We start from the raw sequence: 17,473 nt of genomic DNA on the forward strand, positions 1-17,473 counted from the left end.
AAAATGCAAGTTCCCACTACACAACACATTGTTACATGCCAAACAAATAAAGTATTCAAGTAGGGCCTGTTAAGACATTCTGGAGTCTATTGCATAATTCAATTCCTGCATGGAAGGAGACTAATTTAAACTGTCTCCATTTTCTTAGAAGTATTAGCACTACTCCACCCCTGTTGGCTAAGGTCCAGTCATTCACTCTACTCTACAAATGAACAGTTCCATTAACTATATTTGCAATCATTCCATGATGATCAGGCCGCTACTGGTTTGCACAAAAAACAGGTCACTAAAACTTATTTTACATTCAACGTATTGGCAGAAAACAAATTGGCAATATATGAGAGATCCTGATAATTTTTATTCTGGAATTATAGACTGATTTTAACTTTTATTGTGTATAATATGAAAGTTGCTAAGGAGCATTCTTGAAACTTTTATTATCTGTTTTTTGTCAATAGTTTTATGTTACTATGCATATTTTTAAAGATGATGTGAGCCACCTTGGGTTTGTTCTGCATAAAAATCTCCAAAATAAATAATAAATAATGACTGTAATGAAGTCAATCATAAGAGTCCCATTTACAGCTCCCAAACAGGGGCATTATGGCTGAAGAGAAGAATGGTCTCTGTGTAAATTATAGCACAAATCAGTGAAGACAAACATAAACTGAGAGTGATAATTCCAAATAACAAACTACTATGATTCTTCAATATGAGTTGGTTCCTAAATGAAAGCTACTACCTATGGAAAATAGATGTTATGTGAATTAATCCCACTTTCACCTGGCATCCTGTTGATGACATACACAGGCATAAGCTGAATTTATGCATGTACGTGTCCTTTTGGGTTGTTGCAGAGGTTAGAATTATCTGCCTTTCTTACACAACAACCGAGTCCCTCTGCAAACCTACTTTTTCATGCTGCAGTAAAGACTAGGGAGTAAGCTGAGAATGGTTTGGACTATGACTTATAGCCAGATGCACTGTTATGCAGTCATCCCTTAGGACTTCCTAGAGATCCTCTGGAGTTTCTGCAAGACAGTCTCATCACTGTGCATTTGGCTAGCCATGCATCCAGATGTTTCTCAGCTGCCTTCTGACTCTCCACAGCCAGTTCATGGGGTCCCAACAGATGAAACATTAGGCCTGTGGAAGGGGAAGATGTGTTATGGCCGTGGCAGAACTAATGACGTGGTCTCCTGATAAAGGATCTCAGCCATATTGTATTTCAACAAGGAACAGAACCAGTTTCATAGGTCACTTCTTGGAACTGGACTGGAATATCTAATAAAAAACAAATGTCATGTCAATTCGGTTATAATGAAGATACAATTCATTTTGTTTTCGGTTTCAAAATTTAGATTTTTCAGATATAGAGTTTAATAGACAAAGTGCAGCTTGATTCAACAATTGTTATCAACCATGCATACTTCACATTTCACCAGTTAAATACACTCAAGTACACTTCAGAGAAGGACCATTGTTGTAACCAATTTTGTATCTTTGCCCCTTCCACATCTGGATAGTGCCAAATCCACATTGGACAGTCTCAGGTAAGTTTATTTCTGCTTCAGTAATAGGAAGATACCTTATGCCAAGTCTAACCATAGGCTCACCTAGCTCAGTACTGCTAACACGGATTGGCAGCATTCCTCCTCTTTCAGAGAGCTTAGCCAATCAAATTTGGAGATGCCAGAAAATCAGAAAACTTCTGTATGCAAATCACAGGCTTTATCACTGATCTTTCTACTGTGTATATACACTGCAACAAGTACACATTATATATTTATAGCTAAATATAATGATAATTAGCAACACAAAAACAAACAATAAACATCTTCAATGATTACAGAAGAGTCACTATTCCACAATACTGTCTTTCTCTTTAAATCAGTTAAGTTAGACAAACTTTTGAACACTTTTAACCTATAGTGCTTCTTTGCTAATGCTTCCACATCTAGAGCATGGCAAAGTTTCACAGTTACCATTATAGGTCAATAGTAAGTGATTAAAAAGAGAACAGGGTGGAATGCTAGTGATAATATTCACTGATTTTTTGTAGCAAACCCAGGGTCTTTCAGAGAGGAACACTGACAAGCAAATTTAATTTGAAGCAGGAGGGGGACATAAGGGAGAGATGTGACAGCTCATCAATTGATTTCCATTGAAAATCCTGAGGAAAAAATTAATAAAGTAGTTAAGCTGCTGAAATACAGTTTCACCAATTAGCTTAATGTCAGAGAATTCTAATTAGGTGCCTTGAGATTGCCATTTAGTGTTTAAGGCTTTAGAGTGCCAAATTCTCCTTTTCACACAAACTGGTTGCAAAATTAAAGACATTAGGCAGCCTTAATTATATTATCAGAACAGCTGGGATTAGTCAATCTCTGAAGTCAAGGCGGTTTTTCTTTTGTCGCAGGGTAGAAATCCCTTCCTTTCCAGGGTGCTGGATTTTGGTGCTGTTCCATATCTCACCCATACAAAGCAAGCTGAATTAGAAAGAAAGGGGGGAAATGCCAAACAAACCCCGAGGACAAAGACGAGGGAAATGCTCAGCAAATAATGAACACATTAAGGGAAGAGAAAAGGTAGGTGAAAAGATTAAGCTTGGAATTGCTAGGTTTCGCTAACACCTCTGCTGGCACCTGGCCTACCAAGCCTCTAGTGGGCAGAGAGACGAAGAGGAAGCTCTGTAAACCAGCTTGGCCAGTGGAAACAACTGTTATCTAAAGCTAAAGCACATTTCGTACTCCCTTGTCCCATGGGGTGTGAAATTAGCTGCTATTGTTTTCACACATTTTTATAGACACAATGCCTTTTATGTCTTCACATTATGTAGACCGCACTGCTTTTCTCATCATAGCCTTTTTCATTCAAATTTTTAAGCAACAGGATTTTCAGACCAGAAACACGGCCATCTATTTTTTTAAAATAAATATTGCAGGCCATTTAGACAGTAACTCTGGCTAGCAGAAAATACCAAGCAACAGGCTTAAATAAATGTTTTATTAATTTTCAAAACACAACCAAATATATGCTAATAAAACTAAAGCACACACAAGGGACAGAGATCTGTTCTCAGGTATCTTTTTAGGAAAACACAGATGGCATTAAAACTGTACAAAGTACCAACATTTTAGATATATGGCAGTGCTTATGAGAGTCTATAATTTTAAAATCTCTCCATAGATAATGAAACTTGCAGTAACCATTTAAAGGTTTACTGAAGCAAAAGCTTCTGAAGATTATTTTGCATATGATATTTTAAACTGTATATCTAACATAGGGATACACCTAATTAAAAAAGGAGCCACAGTGGTGCAGCGGATTTAATCTCTAAGCTGCAGAACTTGCTGACCGGAAGTTTTACTACCTAATTAAAAAGCCATTATTTTATTAATTACCAACTTTATAAAAGGTAAAAACTTCCCCTTGACATTAAGTCTAGTCTAGTCTGACCCTGGGGGTGGCGCTCATTTCCATTTCTGAGCCAAAGAGCCAGCGTTGTCTGTAGACTCCTCCCAGGTCATGTGGCCAGCATGACTGCATGGAGTGCCGTTACCTTACCGCCAGAGCGGTACCTATTGATCTACTCACATTTGCATGTTTTCGAACTGCTAGGTTGGCAGAAGCTGGGGCTAACAACGGGAGCTCACTCCATCCCATGGATTCAAACCATCAACCTTCTGGTTCTGCAGCTTAGCAGTTTAATCTGCTGTACAACCCCTTACCAACTTTATAGTCATATGATATATCAAACACACATAGTCTTGCATTTTTTTAATAAGGCATACATCCCAAAATAATTAAAATAGAAAATTATGTTTTAGGTATTTAGAATATTAGAGCATTCAAAAATGTAAATATCCAGAGCTATAATCATTCTGCAACTAGACATTCCCCTGAGCTCAATGGCTTCAGAATAGATATTCCTAGGACTAGGCTTAAGAAGCCCAATCTCCTGCCTAATAAAGAAGATTGAGGCAGACTTGCTTTCCCTGCATTTGCTAATTCTTTTCATAGAATCATAGAGTTGGAAGAGACCTCATGGGCCATCCAGCCCAACCCCCTGCCAAGAAGCAGGAAAATCGCCTTCAAAGCACCCCCGACAGATGGCCATCCAGAATCTGCTTAAAGGCCTCCAAAGAAGGAGCTTCCACCACACTCCAGGGCAAAGAGTTCAACTGCCAAACAGCTCTCACAGTTAGGAAGTTTTTCCTAATGTTCAGGTGGAATCTCCTTTCCTGCAGTTTGAAACCGTTCTGTTGTTGTGTGTTTTCTGGGCAGTATGGCCATGTTCCAGAAGTTTTCTCTCCTGACGTTTCACCCACATCTACAGCAGGCATCCTCAGAGGTTATGAAGTACCTCACAACCTCTGAGGATGCCTGCCATAGATGTGGGCAAAACGTCAGGAGAGAATACTTCTGGAACATGGCCATACTGCCCGGAAAATACACAACAACCCTGTGATCCCAGCCATGAAAGCCTTCGACAACACATGAAACCATTGTTCCGCGTCCTAGTATCCAGGGCAGCTGAAAACAAGCTTGCTCCCTCCTCCCTATGACTTCCCCTCACATATATATACATGGCCATCATGTCTCCTCTCAGCCTTCTCTTCTTTTTTGTAAGGGCCCTTTGTGCTACTTCAGTATGGCATGGGGCCTTAGACACCCATCAGAAATATACAATACCCTCTAATACGATTCTATTATTGCTGGCTGCTATATGGATGCATTAGTGCATATACAGATGAACTGGCACCACAGCAGGTGGATTTGGCAAATCAATATAAAACGAAAGTGCAAGTGACTAGCACCTCAGCCACATAAGCATCAAGGGTTGGAAGGCAGGTAGTCAAAGAGCTGCACTGTGAGTAACTCTGCTTAAATATTGTTTCAAGCCACAATAATTTAAGACAATCAATTGCCTTTCCTCACCTGCCCTGCCAATTCCAACCGTTTGTTTCCATAATAATCTCTGTCATCCACTTTGTTGTCTCCCTGGGCCAGAATCACTCTGCGGACCATCACAGCCGTATAGATGCACTTGGAGCGGAAATTGAATTCCTTTACCTGAAATACAGAAAGCATGAGGTAACATTAGAGGTGAATTAGTTTTTTCTCCAAATTTTACTAAGGAAACCTGTAACTCAGATAAACTACTTTTGCCGTCCTACCGTATTCTTAAATCTCAAGGGAATTAAACTTTTAAAAAATCTTATGGGTTTGTCACAGTAACTTTTAGATTAGAAAAAGTATGTGAGTGGTTATAATATTTTGCTGAACATGTGCATATACAGATTAAGACATGTTCAACTCTAAGTTTTCAAGACAAAAATTAAACTGATACTAACAAAAAGGGAATAGCTGTCAAAATTTTGTTTTAAATTTTAGAATAAGTTAAAGAATATAATGTACTGAAAATGGTAGATTATCTGTGTTTGATTTTTGATCTTTTAGATGGGCATGTTTTTCTGAGTTCCCTACCAAAACCTAGGTGTAATTATGGCAGAATTAAATATCCAACCATCACCACAAGTCTATCTGGAACAATGAAATCTCAAGGAGGATTCTACCCTATTTTATCTTAAATGGTGGAATCCTATTTCATTTGCCTGAGAAACTTTAATCACACCCCTTCCTGATATCGTATACTCTCTCCTTGCAAGTGAGGTTCTGTCTAATAATATAATAATTGTTGACTTACAGGAACGTGGGCAAGAATTGTTGTTGCAAGTAATTCTCTTGCTTCCTCCATCTTGGTTTTCTTGGGTCCTCCCCACATTCTCTGTCTTCGGACCTTATTTCCCAAATACTTTAATGCCTATGAAGTAAAAGCATAGTAATGTACTTATAATTAAAATGTTTACATCCTTGCTCACAAGTTTTACTAAGCTTTTTCCTTGTTTCAGCTTTCATAGAGCACTATTTTTGATAAAGAATTCATAGAGATGAATTCTTCATCAAAGTGGACAGCATGCAATTATTTTTATTGTAAAACAAAAGAAATTTTTTTAAAAGATGACTGATAGAAATGGATTGAATAGCAGCAAATTATTTTAAACCAACATTTACAGAAGATATCAGCAGGAAATGCATTTTCTAGTAATAATAATAATAATAATAATAATAATAATAATAATAATAATAATAATAATAATAATAAAAACTTTATTTATATTGTACCCTATCTCCTTGGAAGGACTCAAACAGAAGCCTTCCCAGTTCCTTGGGGGCAAATAGATTGATGTCTATTGAGCTGGTGGAGCAAACAGAGCAGATACGGATGGTAGCTATTAATCTGAGAAATAATGGTAGTATTACCATCTAATCCTCCTCCTCGTCGTGAGCAAAGGTATGTCTTCAGCTATTTCTTGAAGGCAATTTTGATGTGGCATTAATAGCTACCTTCATGTTCTAGTTTACAATTGTAAACTGCTATTATGTAGAAAACACAACTATATAGCACATTATTGTTCCAGTGATTATCACAGAAAGCTACCACCGCAGTATGCCTAAAAAGCTTCGTTTCTAGAGTTTCTGTACTTGTGTTAGCCAAAACAGCATTCGTCCCTCCACGCTATTAAAGAAATGGTATGATGGAAACCAAAATGCTATATAGCTTTAGGTAAAAAATAAAAACAATAACTCACAATCATGCACTGAATCTGGATTTTGTACTACAGTAGAGTCTCACTTATCCAACATAAACGGGCCGGCAGAATGTTGGATAAGGGAATATGTTGGATAAGAAGGAGGCATTAAGGAAAAGCCTATTAAACATCAAATTAGGTTATGATTTTACAAATTAAGCACCAAAACATCATGTTAGACAACAAATTTTGCAGAAAAAGTAGTTCAATACGCAGTAATGCTATGTAGTAATTACTGTATTTATGAATTTAGCACCAAAATATCACGATATATTGAAAACATTGACTACAAAAATGCGTTGGATAATCCAGAACATTAGATAAGCGAGTGTTGGATAAGTGAGACTCTACTGTATTTACCTTCATGGTGCACGAAATTGCCTCTTCTAATGTAGCAAACCACACATTTTATTTATTTATTATTTATTTATTGTATTTATATATTGTATTTATATACCACCCCTGGTGGGACCAAAAGATGTTCACAACATAATCCATGGCAAAATTCAATGTCTTACACGTATAAAACATCACATATCAAGTTAACCACATATAACAATAGATTAAAACCATTAGAACTATAAAACTATAAATAACAATCACAAACACTTAAGTCTTGCATCGATCCCGAAGTTGTCTTAACTATTTCCATATTTCAATATCCTGTCATTCACTGAATGCCTTCTTGAACAACCAGGTCTTAAGGTTTTTCCCAAGTGCTAGGAGAGAGGGGGTGGATCTAATCTCAATGAGGAGGGAGTTCCACAGCCGAGGGCCCACCACTGAGAAGGCTCTGTCTTTTGTCCCTATTAATCACACCTGCAAAGGCAGCGGGACTGAGAATAGGACCTCCCCAGCAGATCTTAAGTGTTCTATATGGCTCATGAAGGGAGATGCATTAAGACAGGTAAGGTGGACCAGAACTGTTTAGGGATTTATAGGCTAAAGCCAGCACTTTCAATTGTGCTCAGTAGCAGACTGTCAGCCAGTGGAGCCAACACCCTCAAAGTCCACACAGTGGAGAGCATTCAAACATATAATCCCTTCACCTGAAGCCCCAAATTCTTCTGCCTTAATTGGAATATTGCATAGCCCAACTCTTACAGCTGGACTATTAGAAGTAGACAATAAACCTGTGGTCTGAAGTTAGAAAATACTACTCCTTTTTGGACCACTACTCCTAGAAACCTCAACCAGCACAGCCAGTGAATACAAGTACACTATCCAACTCTATTTGGGGCGCATAAGAAAACTCAGAGGCTTGGCAAGCAAAAGATTCAGCTGTACATTTTCTGCGTCAGCCCATTAACTTACAATAGATATAAATAAGATGCCAGTCTCCTTTTAGAAATGAATTACTGATGGTTGCTTGAAATGATACACACCTGCATCTGAGTGAAAATCTGAGCTTTCTGGCATTCCTCCAAGCTGGGGGCAAATGCAGCCATCACATGCTCCTCTGTACCAATCATCTGCACAATCTCTTGGTCACTTTCAACCCCCATGGCCTAAAGAAGGAAAAGAAGGGGGTAGAAAAGGGGAGAGAACATTGGCTTTGTGTTAACCCACTGACATTTACTTATGCTAATTTGGCATTGTAGGAAGTCTTACTCCTAAGCAAAAGCGGATTCTCTCAGAAATAGGGCCATCTGGCACAGGAAGTAGCAAATACTGAAAACGATGGAACACAAATCTTGATAAGCAGAAGCAACAGCAAGGATGACAAACGAGGCAGAGTACTCCTTTGCTGGTACGTTATTAATTGCCAGATCATTTACAGAAGAAACATCGTACTGCATTTTAACAGGAGGTAATGACCAGCCATTTGTATCTGACAGAAGGAACAGAGAAAGCTAGTTAGAGCACTACCAGAAATCAATAGTGTCTTCTACGCCCATATAAACTTTCAGAAGTTATTCAAACATGTCCAAATAGATGATAACGTGCTTCCTTTCTCAACAACTGGCGCTTATGATTCATTGGACTCTACTAAGATTTTGCCACTGGTTATGGTGTGGAAGAACTTGGATTATAGGGCAAGAGGTATGTGATGATGAACAGCACACATAAGTCAAGGACATCAAATGGGAGCTGCTAGTCACTCAGTCGCCAAGTATGCTGAGCTGCCAGGGCTCCATGACTCCTCCACCACTTCCTCACATTGTTGTCCTGTAAGGGTGCTGGGAGACCCTTTCCAGGACCATGTCAAAAACACGACAGCAGCGTATTGCAGCAGGTTTCACCTACTGACACCTGCTCCTTCAAACTTTATAGCTGGATGAGTTCAACATTGTTTTGATTTCCCACAATGCCTACTGACAGATCATTAGTGGGGAGGCATAGCATAGTCCACCACTGGGCAAACAGTGAGTGAGTCTAAGGGTGCATACATTATAGAATTAATGCAATTTTACTTTAACTGTCATGGCTCAACAGTTTGAAATCATGAGAGATGTAGTTTGTAAGCCAGCAGTCCGCTTTGGCAGAGAAGGCCAAAGACCTTATAAAGCTACAGGCTTTAATTTTTCACACACAGAAGCTACAAGCTTCTGTAGAAGGCTGCCTGCTAATGCACAGTGGGGCTGCCTTGCCACTTCTCAAACCACACTTAGTGGTGAGCACTGGTAGCTTCTATCAAAAAAAAGGAAGAGGAAGAGCAGGATTTCATATAGAATGTCAAACTGAAAGTCATTTTATCTTGTTTTGTCACAGTGCATCATTACACCTTTAAAAATGGCTTAACAAATTAAGGTTTATGGAGAAAATCTCTCCTCAGTCTTTCTATGAACAAAATGTTTCAAAGTGGCAGCCAGCAGTGCAGGCCTTTGTGAAGTCCAGATAGTACTAAAGCTTCTCCTTTCACATACATCTGGACTCCTGCCATATCAAGTAACAAGGAATAATCTCCCTAAAACCTCCTCTTGGCAGACTTATAATACATTTTCTCGGAGGTTGGGAGGATGAAAAAGTTTTGTTTGCATTCATATTGCAGGTTTAAGCTGTGAATAACAAAAGCCACTGCAGAATACTGCCATAGGTACACAGTGTACTCTGGGTCTCATTGTAAATGGGCAAGCAACATTTTCTTTCCTAAATATCTTCCTTCTTAGATGTCTTCACTGGGTCTTTCACACCCTGGGCTGCCCCCAACTCCTTACCTATTAGGTATGAATGATGTGCCAAATAGCTGAAGTCTTTGCTCCAACGGATTGCTGCCAAGAACTCTATCTAAAATCCCAAACACCATGCAACAAATGGTGAATAACAACAGCTGTCCTCTAATCTTGTCATCCCTAATCATCCAGACAATTGGTGACAGAGGGCTCTAAAGCAGTGGCTCCTACTGCTATATTCTGTCTCATACATCTTTTTCTTTAAATACACTGACACTGGTCTTCAGGCAGATATGGGTCTTTTAAAGCAAGGAAGGGGTGGCAATTTGACAAGCTGGAATGCATCCAGAGAAGGGCGACCAAAATGGCAAAAGTTCTTGAAACCAAGCTCTATAAGAAATGGCTTAGGAAACTGGGTATGTTTAGCTTGGGAAAAAGAAGGCTGAAAGGAAACATTACAGCCCTGTTCAAATATTTGAAAGGAAGTCACACTGAGCAAGGGGAAAGCTTGTTTTCTATTACTCTAGACTAGGACATGGGGCAATGGTTTCAAATAGCAGACAAAGCAATTACACCTAAATATTAGGAAGAAATTCATGATGAGAACTCTTTGACAGTGAAATAACGTGCCTTGGAATGTGATGGGAGTCTCCTACTCTGGAGATTTTGAGCAAAGGATGGATGGTCATCTGTCAGGTGTGCTTTGATCGTGTGTACCAAACGGCAGAGTTAGAATTGATGGTCCTTGTGATTGCTTCCAACTCTATGATTCTATGTGCAACCAAGGCTTTCCCTGCAGCCCCTACCCAGGTTTATGGTGCTGCCCAGTAGATGGTGACCCCACAATTCAACAAGTGACAGCAGATGTCACTGATGCTATTTTCCCTTTCTCCCTCCTCCTCCATTATAAAGTAGCCAACCTCACTGTGATGAGAAGATGTTTCCCACCCTCAGGAATGCTACTCAATACTGATAAATGTGGAAGTTTAAAGCCTTCTCTTCACTGGAGTGATATGCAAAAGCATTTAATGTGAGTGGCATGTGTGCATGTGTCTACTTGTATCACACAAATGCTCACACAACATTCTGTGTAGCTCTCAACCTGAATGAAGTTGTCTACCTTGGCTTGAAAGGAAAGCTCCTCCACCATTTACCCAAGGTGCACATATCCCCTAATAGTGCAAATATGGTGCTTGTTCCAAAATGATATAATTAACAAACTTTGGAATATATACGTTGTTTCAAAAAGATGGACCCGATTTGAAATTGCTGTTTTTTTTACAACAAACAGCTCATGAATGAAACGTTTACCACTTGAAGAGGTGGAACATAGTTTCAAATGATTGCAGCTAGATGCCTCTCCCAGCTCATAAACCACCACTGACCCTGGTCTTTTGTAAGATGATGACCCCACAACATACAGTCTAGTGAGATATTCTCCATTTGCAGAGTTATTATTTATATTTCTTTTTTTTTGGCTCAAAATGGTTAGTAAAACTTTATAATTTGTTTAAATTTGTAACTTTTTGTGTAATTGTAACGTGTTGTAAACATGAAATATACTGCTTTGAAATTGGGTCCATCATTTTGAAACATCCTGTATACCTTCTGCACCTACACACACACGTATCCTAGATGTGCAATTATGTCTGCAGCAATTACATGCCACTGCATGAGCTAACATACAAAGAATGACCGAAAATTGCTGTACATGTAAATGAAAATGCTGTACATTAAATGTAGATTTCCACGTCAAGTATACTGGTGAACAACATGTGAAAAGGCTGTTTGTATTACACATTTCTATGACTTTGAGTAAAAATTGTCCCTAGGTTGGGGAAAGCTTCTCTGTATTCTTTAGCATGCTATCTGTATACCAAGGGTGTTTGCCATTCTGGAATACTCTCAGAGGGTTTCTCTAGACAAAGATATTTGCAGAGAGATCCGTGATCCTCTTTCTACATCTCTTCCTGAAGGAGCAAATATCTGTACAAATCTAATTTGTATGTCTTAATACATAATATAAAGTCATATGGGCTACTCTAAGGTACTATTTAAGTTTTCATGAAAGGATATGTTGATATAGGTGTTAAAATGTCAGAACTCCATTTGGCATGTCATCACTATTAACACACCGGTAGAAACATTTAACATGCAAATCAAGTAAAATATATTTAGCATGTATACTAAGTAAAAGTTGATACCTCCACATATGTATATAGAAGTATCAACTTCTAAAGAAGGCTCTGACAAAATCAATTTTGGAATTCTGGCTTATCAAGAAAACAAACTTAGATGTCAAAACTATCTGTTATAAATACACCCTGCAACCTTCCCTCCCAATTTAAATACTACTAATATCAGTAGTAGAGAGCTACATCATGCTTTTGGCTCTCTGTTATCTTTTAAAACATTTGCCTCTCATATTGTAAGCAACTGCTGCCCTCTTCTGGCAAAGATGTTCAAATGTATTTATGCTCCTTTTTTGGCAAAATTCCCCAAGTACAGGTCTGGAACTGCATGTAAAACCTAACAAAAGGAAATGAAATAGAAGTAGAACCAGTCTGACCAAGGCAATGGTTTGGCCTACAGCTGCTTTTTCCTTCTGTGAAACATACCAATACAATCTGGATAGCAAATTCTTCTCCCCGCTTTTCTTATTTAAAACTACACAAATACTTGCATCTTCTCTAAAATTCAAACCTCTGTTTTACTATTTCCTCCCCGCTGAGCACTGATTTGAGAAATGTGGGAATCTGGGAATCGCATTCCAAAACATAACGTTTCCAAGTTCAGGATCCACATGAGGCTGCAGAATCCGTCTGCTCTTATTCAAATGTCAGATGCTGTAGGCTATATTTCAAAGGGACAACTCTCACTATTCCTTGTCTTTAAAAACCTTATGAAATTAATGAGGTCTTCTGTTGGTTATTCTCACTACTAGGATATAGTTTTTCTTAAATTGTTACCTTAAAGATAATAGCAATAGGAATATCTTCTGATAGGGTATTATGCTTCAGGTAAAATCTTCCTTGTTTCACCGTTATATTCGTCCTGCTTTTCTTTTCATGAGTAGAACTAAACATTTGTAAAAGGAAATGGATATATATTATTATACTAAAATCTTCAACATTTAGTTAGTGAACAAAATAAATTGTTAAAAAATGTAAAAAAATAATGAGGAACTTCAATGTTTCATGGATGAGAATTTCATTGCTGAATTTCATTGCTCCTTAAGATTTTTTTGCAACTAAAATTAAATAAGAAGGGTCTGTTCAGCAATTATATTTTGTAAATTTGTTTTATTTTATTCTTTTATTAAACACTACAATATATAAATAATAAATAGAATCAGACAATTTGCCTGCTACTGCTTTAAACCTGCAGACACACTGCCTTCTCCTAGGCACTTAAGATGAAAAAGTAATATACCCCACAGTATTACAATATGTTTAAGCAAATGATTTTAACATAGAGGAATCTTTAAATAACTGAAATGGTTGGCTGAACTTCTGTGATATTTTAAAGATCAGGATTAGAAACATTGGGAATTTAACCAATATTTAGTAAAATGATGCATAAAGTGTATGCAAAAATATACATAAATGGCCCAAACCCCAATTTTTTTTCTAAGCACTGGGGCAACTCTGAATTTTTAGTTCTCCTTCTCCTTCTTTTATCCAACAAAATACAAGATAAGTATCCCTTATCTGGAAATCTGAAATGCTACAAAATTTGAAATTATCCACCTTTGCCTTCTAATGTTCAATGTACACAGACTGTTTCATGCACAAAGTTATTAACAAGATTGTTTATTAAATTATCTTCAGGATATATCTCTCTCTCTTCCTCCCCCCATCTCTGGATATTCTAAATCAATTTTATCCCAAAATCCAAAACTCTTCTGGCCCTAAGTATTTCAGAGAAGGGATAATCTATTTTATAACAAGCTCTACTTAAAAAGAAGATTCAAACCCATATTGTGATCTGCCATTGGGTGAGGAGGTGGGGAGAACTCCCACTGGGCAGGTACAAACTTCTTGTGCTCAAAGTAAGTAAAGTCCTTTTGGATTCCAGCTATCATACAAGAAGAGATCATATATTTGATCATATGAGACCATACTCAGCAGTTATTTTACCTGGTAACGGATGCACCAACAGTTCCTTTTCTGTCTGCTTCCACAATTATTCTGTTTTTTGATAACTGCTCCTGAATAAGAATGACCTTTTCTACCCCTTTAACAATGAAGTAACCACCTGTCAAATAGACAATAAAAAAATCAGTACTGAGTCATGTTTCAGCCATATATGAAATTCTATTCAACTGACTTTGCACATTTTTGAATGTTTTGCTTTGTTTTCTTAACTACACCCGTATGCAATACTTTATGGAGAAATACTTCACTCCAGTTGCTGTGTTGATATCATTCAACACCTCAGTTAAATCTAAAACTTATCCTTCATGTAGGCCAATCATGCTTGATATGTACAAGGGGTATCTACAGAAATCCTCCACTGTCCCAGTGATCCTCTAGAACACTGAAATAACAGAAGCTCCAGCAAACTCCATATGCAAACTAGATAGCAAACAAACTGCATAAGGCATGTACATTAAAGTTCTTCTTTAATGGGAAGATTGATAACTGTTCCACCATACTGGCCCATGTGTTGCAAGATTCCACTGAAGAATATATTTAAATAGATTAAAATTCATCCATAAGTAGTAAATACATTTAGAAATTAAATTGATTACCTGGATCTAAGGGGCATTCATTAAGTTTGGCAAATTCTGCTGGAGTTTTCCCAGTAAGAACACAGTTGGAACTTCGCAGCATTATTGGCATCCTATAAAAATTCCCAAAGTCAAAATTAATGTCATGCTCATTGAAAGCTCTTTCAGTAAACAAAATTCTGCTGCACTAGATGTTTCGGAGTAGAAAAGGGTCTTGAAATACCATTCTTTCAACATACATGTTTTGTTCAAATTATGGAATGGTATCTATATCAGCTTCAAAGTTTATTAAACAGACTTGAGCCAATTAATGAAATGCAAGTGCACCAGAATGTTTTCTTACAGGTTGCATACTTCAGTCTTTCAATACTTTCACATGGCAGTCCCTTGCCCTCCAATTTTCTGATTTGGATAAAGAAGCAATTCCTAGTAAGATAAGAGACTATTCAGCGACAGAAAAGAGTTAAGAATTTATCAAATTAATGCACACATATGATGCCTACCTGGCTGGAGGCCCAGCAACAATGATGTTTAACATTATCATATCATACAAGATAACCTGATTTGCTAGCACATGTGAATGTAGCTATGAGCTATAGCTATTTCTCATTCATACTGTCTACAAAAAATTAACATCACATGGAAGCTGCAGCTTTAAGAAAGCTTTAGTTTCTCTTATTGCCACCTCACATCTCATCACTTCTGCTAAGTATTTTTTTAAAAAGGCATTCTAATATTTTGATGCCCCAAAACATGCTTTGAATTGATGCCAGCAATTTAAGCAATGCTATCTTCTCAACTCAGTGCTGCTGCTTGGCTGTCCTAATTCTTCCAACAACAGTCCCCTGAGAGGGCATGTTTATTTACACACTACAGATAAGTAGCTTTATGTGCCAATCATTCTAGATTGGCAATATAATTAACCTAATTCCTGAGTTTCTAATTTCAGAAGCCTCAGTTACTCTACAAAGAGAAACCAAATGGTGTGCATTGATGCAATTGTGGCAAATATATCTCAGGGACTCAGAGAAAACACCAAGAACCAGTCTTATTTCACATTAAATCCACTGTTACTTATTATAGCAAAAACATATTGCTGCATTTACATACCCTAAACTATTGGAGGAAGAAAAAAAAAGAATACTTTATTAAAGATGACAAGTACATGATTAAAGTCTACATACGTTAAAGAAGACACAACACATAGCTATAGTATATTTCCTAACCACCTGAGAGATATAATTGTATGCAATATTTTAATTGCACTCCAACATCTACTTAACTCACACAAATGCTAGTCTCCCACATCTTCCCAAATATACACAGCCTCAGCTTACACACACAATAACAAATCTCCAGCTTGGGAACTTGTCACTGGAAATGATTCACTGTCAAGGAGATATATTAAATGAGAGTTGCCCAGGCATATCCACTGATTCTTTCCCCACAGATTCAACTATGCATGGCTTAAAATATCCCCCTCACCTCAGTTCCAAAAACCAAATCTTGTTTTTAGATAAGAGACATTATTTTACTATGCTGTTACCCATAACAGAACTTGAAAAATCATAGATTTTTATATCCATCGGGCTGCGGTGTCATGGAACCAAGCCCCAATGGGTACGAACACCCCACTGTATATCTATATTTTTCAGAACCTCATGATATGAAAAGAATGATTTTGAGTCATTATTACTGGGTGTGAATCAGAATTTTTGTACTCTTGTCTGAGCACCTCTTACAGATGTGAATGTGTGCAAAAATGAAGACAAATGAATAGTCTTCAATAACCAGAATGCCTTTTGTTTTTCACCTGCACATAAACCTTTCCCTGTTCTGGGTAACTGAAAAGATAGGAAGAATCACTCTATATCGTATCTATATACCTGCTATTTAGACAATCAGCTTCACCATTTCTTCTGAATTAATTTAAGCATTGGTATCCAGGAGCCTGTAACTTGGAAAATACGTTCACAAATCCCACTGGAATGGGAGTGGGAGCGGAAAGGGAATCGTGTCAAATAAGGAACAAATGTATTGTAACCCAAGATTAAAACACATTTTCACAAATGTCAAAACAATGTCTACTACAGTATGTAACTAATATGAAAAAGTAGCACTTATTTTTAAATCTTACCTGCCAACAGGTAAAGCATTGCGAATAATTCTCTGGCTACCTCGAGTATATTCAATGTCCACAGTAATTGGGGCAGAGTAAGTCATATCTCTCAGGCGACACTTAAAGAGAAATCGCACCATTAAACATTTTTCAGATGGAAAAGCCTCTAGCAACATATATACCACATACAAGTCCTCTTTCACATAAGACCGGGTAGCTTGTCTCTCCAGGGATTGAAATATTTGTTGCAACACAAAGCCAATTTAAACCATCCAATATGTAGGTTTGCTGGGCAACTTAGATATCCAATTCAGTATTGCTCAGATTCTGTTATGATTGAGCCTCATGGCTCTGTTACTGACAGACGTGGGCGTAAGACTCCTCGAGAGTCAGATACTCTCGAGGAGCGAGAGAGAAAAAGACTGCGAGACATATTTGCAGCACCATCTGACGAGGAGTCTTTCGAAGGGTTTACGGAGAGAATGGAGGAGGGGCTGGTTAGCTCAGAGGAGGATGAGATGGATTGGACTCGGGTAAGGGAGGAAGTGGGTGCCACTGGCCATGATGGGACAGAAGATGAATGGGGACCTTCAGGATTAGACCCATGGTTTAGCTGGAGGGATGGGACGGGATCCACAGCTGGAGATGCTGTTGGGCGTAGTCAGAGGTGTTCCAGCTCTGACGAGGAAAGTGATGAGGAAACGCCCGGGTTAAGGAGGACAGCTGACAGTGATGAAGATTTGTAACTGGCATAAAATGGGGCTTGGGAGCAATTGCAAATTGCGTTGGGCAAGGTAATCTGGGCAAACGCTTGGGATCCGTGTGTGTGTGGGACGCTTCCCTGAAGACTTGT

At 38.1% G+C, this 17,473-nt stretch overlaps 1 protein-coding gene across 1 annotated transcript in view; it reads right to left on the reverse strand.

Annotated features, from left to right (window-relative positions):
- polr3b (RNA polymerase III subunit B) overlaps positions 1-17,473 on the reverse strand; it is a 66,579-nt gene that overhangs the window by 39,003 nt on the left and 10,103 nt on the right. Inside the window, exons 6-12 of the mRNA XM_003220918.4 lie at positions 16,639-16,739; positions 14,523-14,614; positions 13,909-14,026; positions 12,739-12,847; positions 8,042-8,164; positions 5,711-5,827; positions 4,942-5,076 (exon numbers count right to left, since the gene is read on the reverse strand). Of these exons, the coding sequence (XP_003220966.1) occupies positions 4,942-5,076; positions 5,711-5,827; positions 8,042-8,164; positions 12,739-12,847; positions 13,909-14,026; positions 14,523-14,614; positions 16,639-16,739 (795 nt within the window). The remainder of the gene's footprint in view (positions 1-4,941; positions 5,077-5,710; positions 5,828-8,041; positions 8,165-12,738; positions 12,848-13,908; positions 14,027-14,522; positions 14,615-16,638; positions 16,740-17,473) is intronic.

This window comes from Anolis carolinensis, chromosome 5 (assembly GCF_035594765.1).
Source record: "Anolis carolinensis isolate JA03-04 chromosome 5, rAnoCar3.1.pri, whole genome shotgun sequence".
Classification (NCBI taxonomy): domain Eukaryota; kingdom Metazoa; phylum Chordata; class Lepidosauria; order Squamata; family Dactyloidae; genus Anolis; species Anolis carolinensis.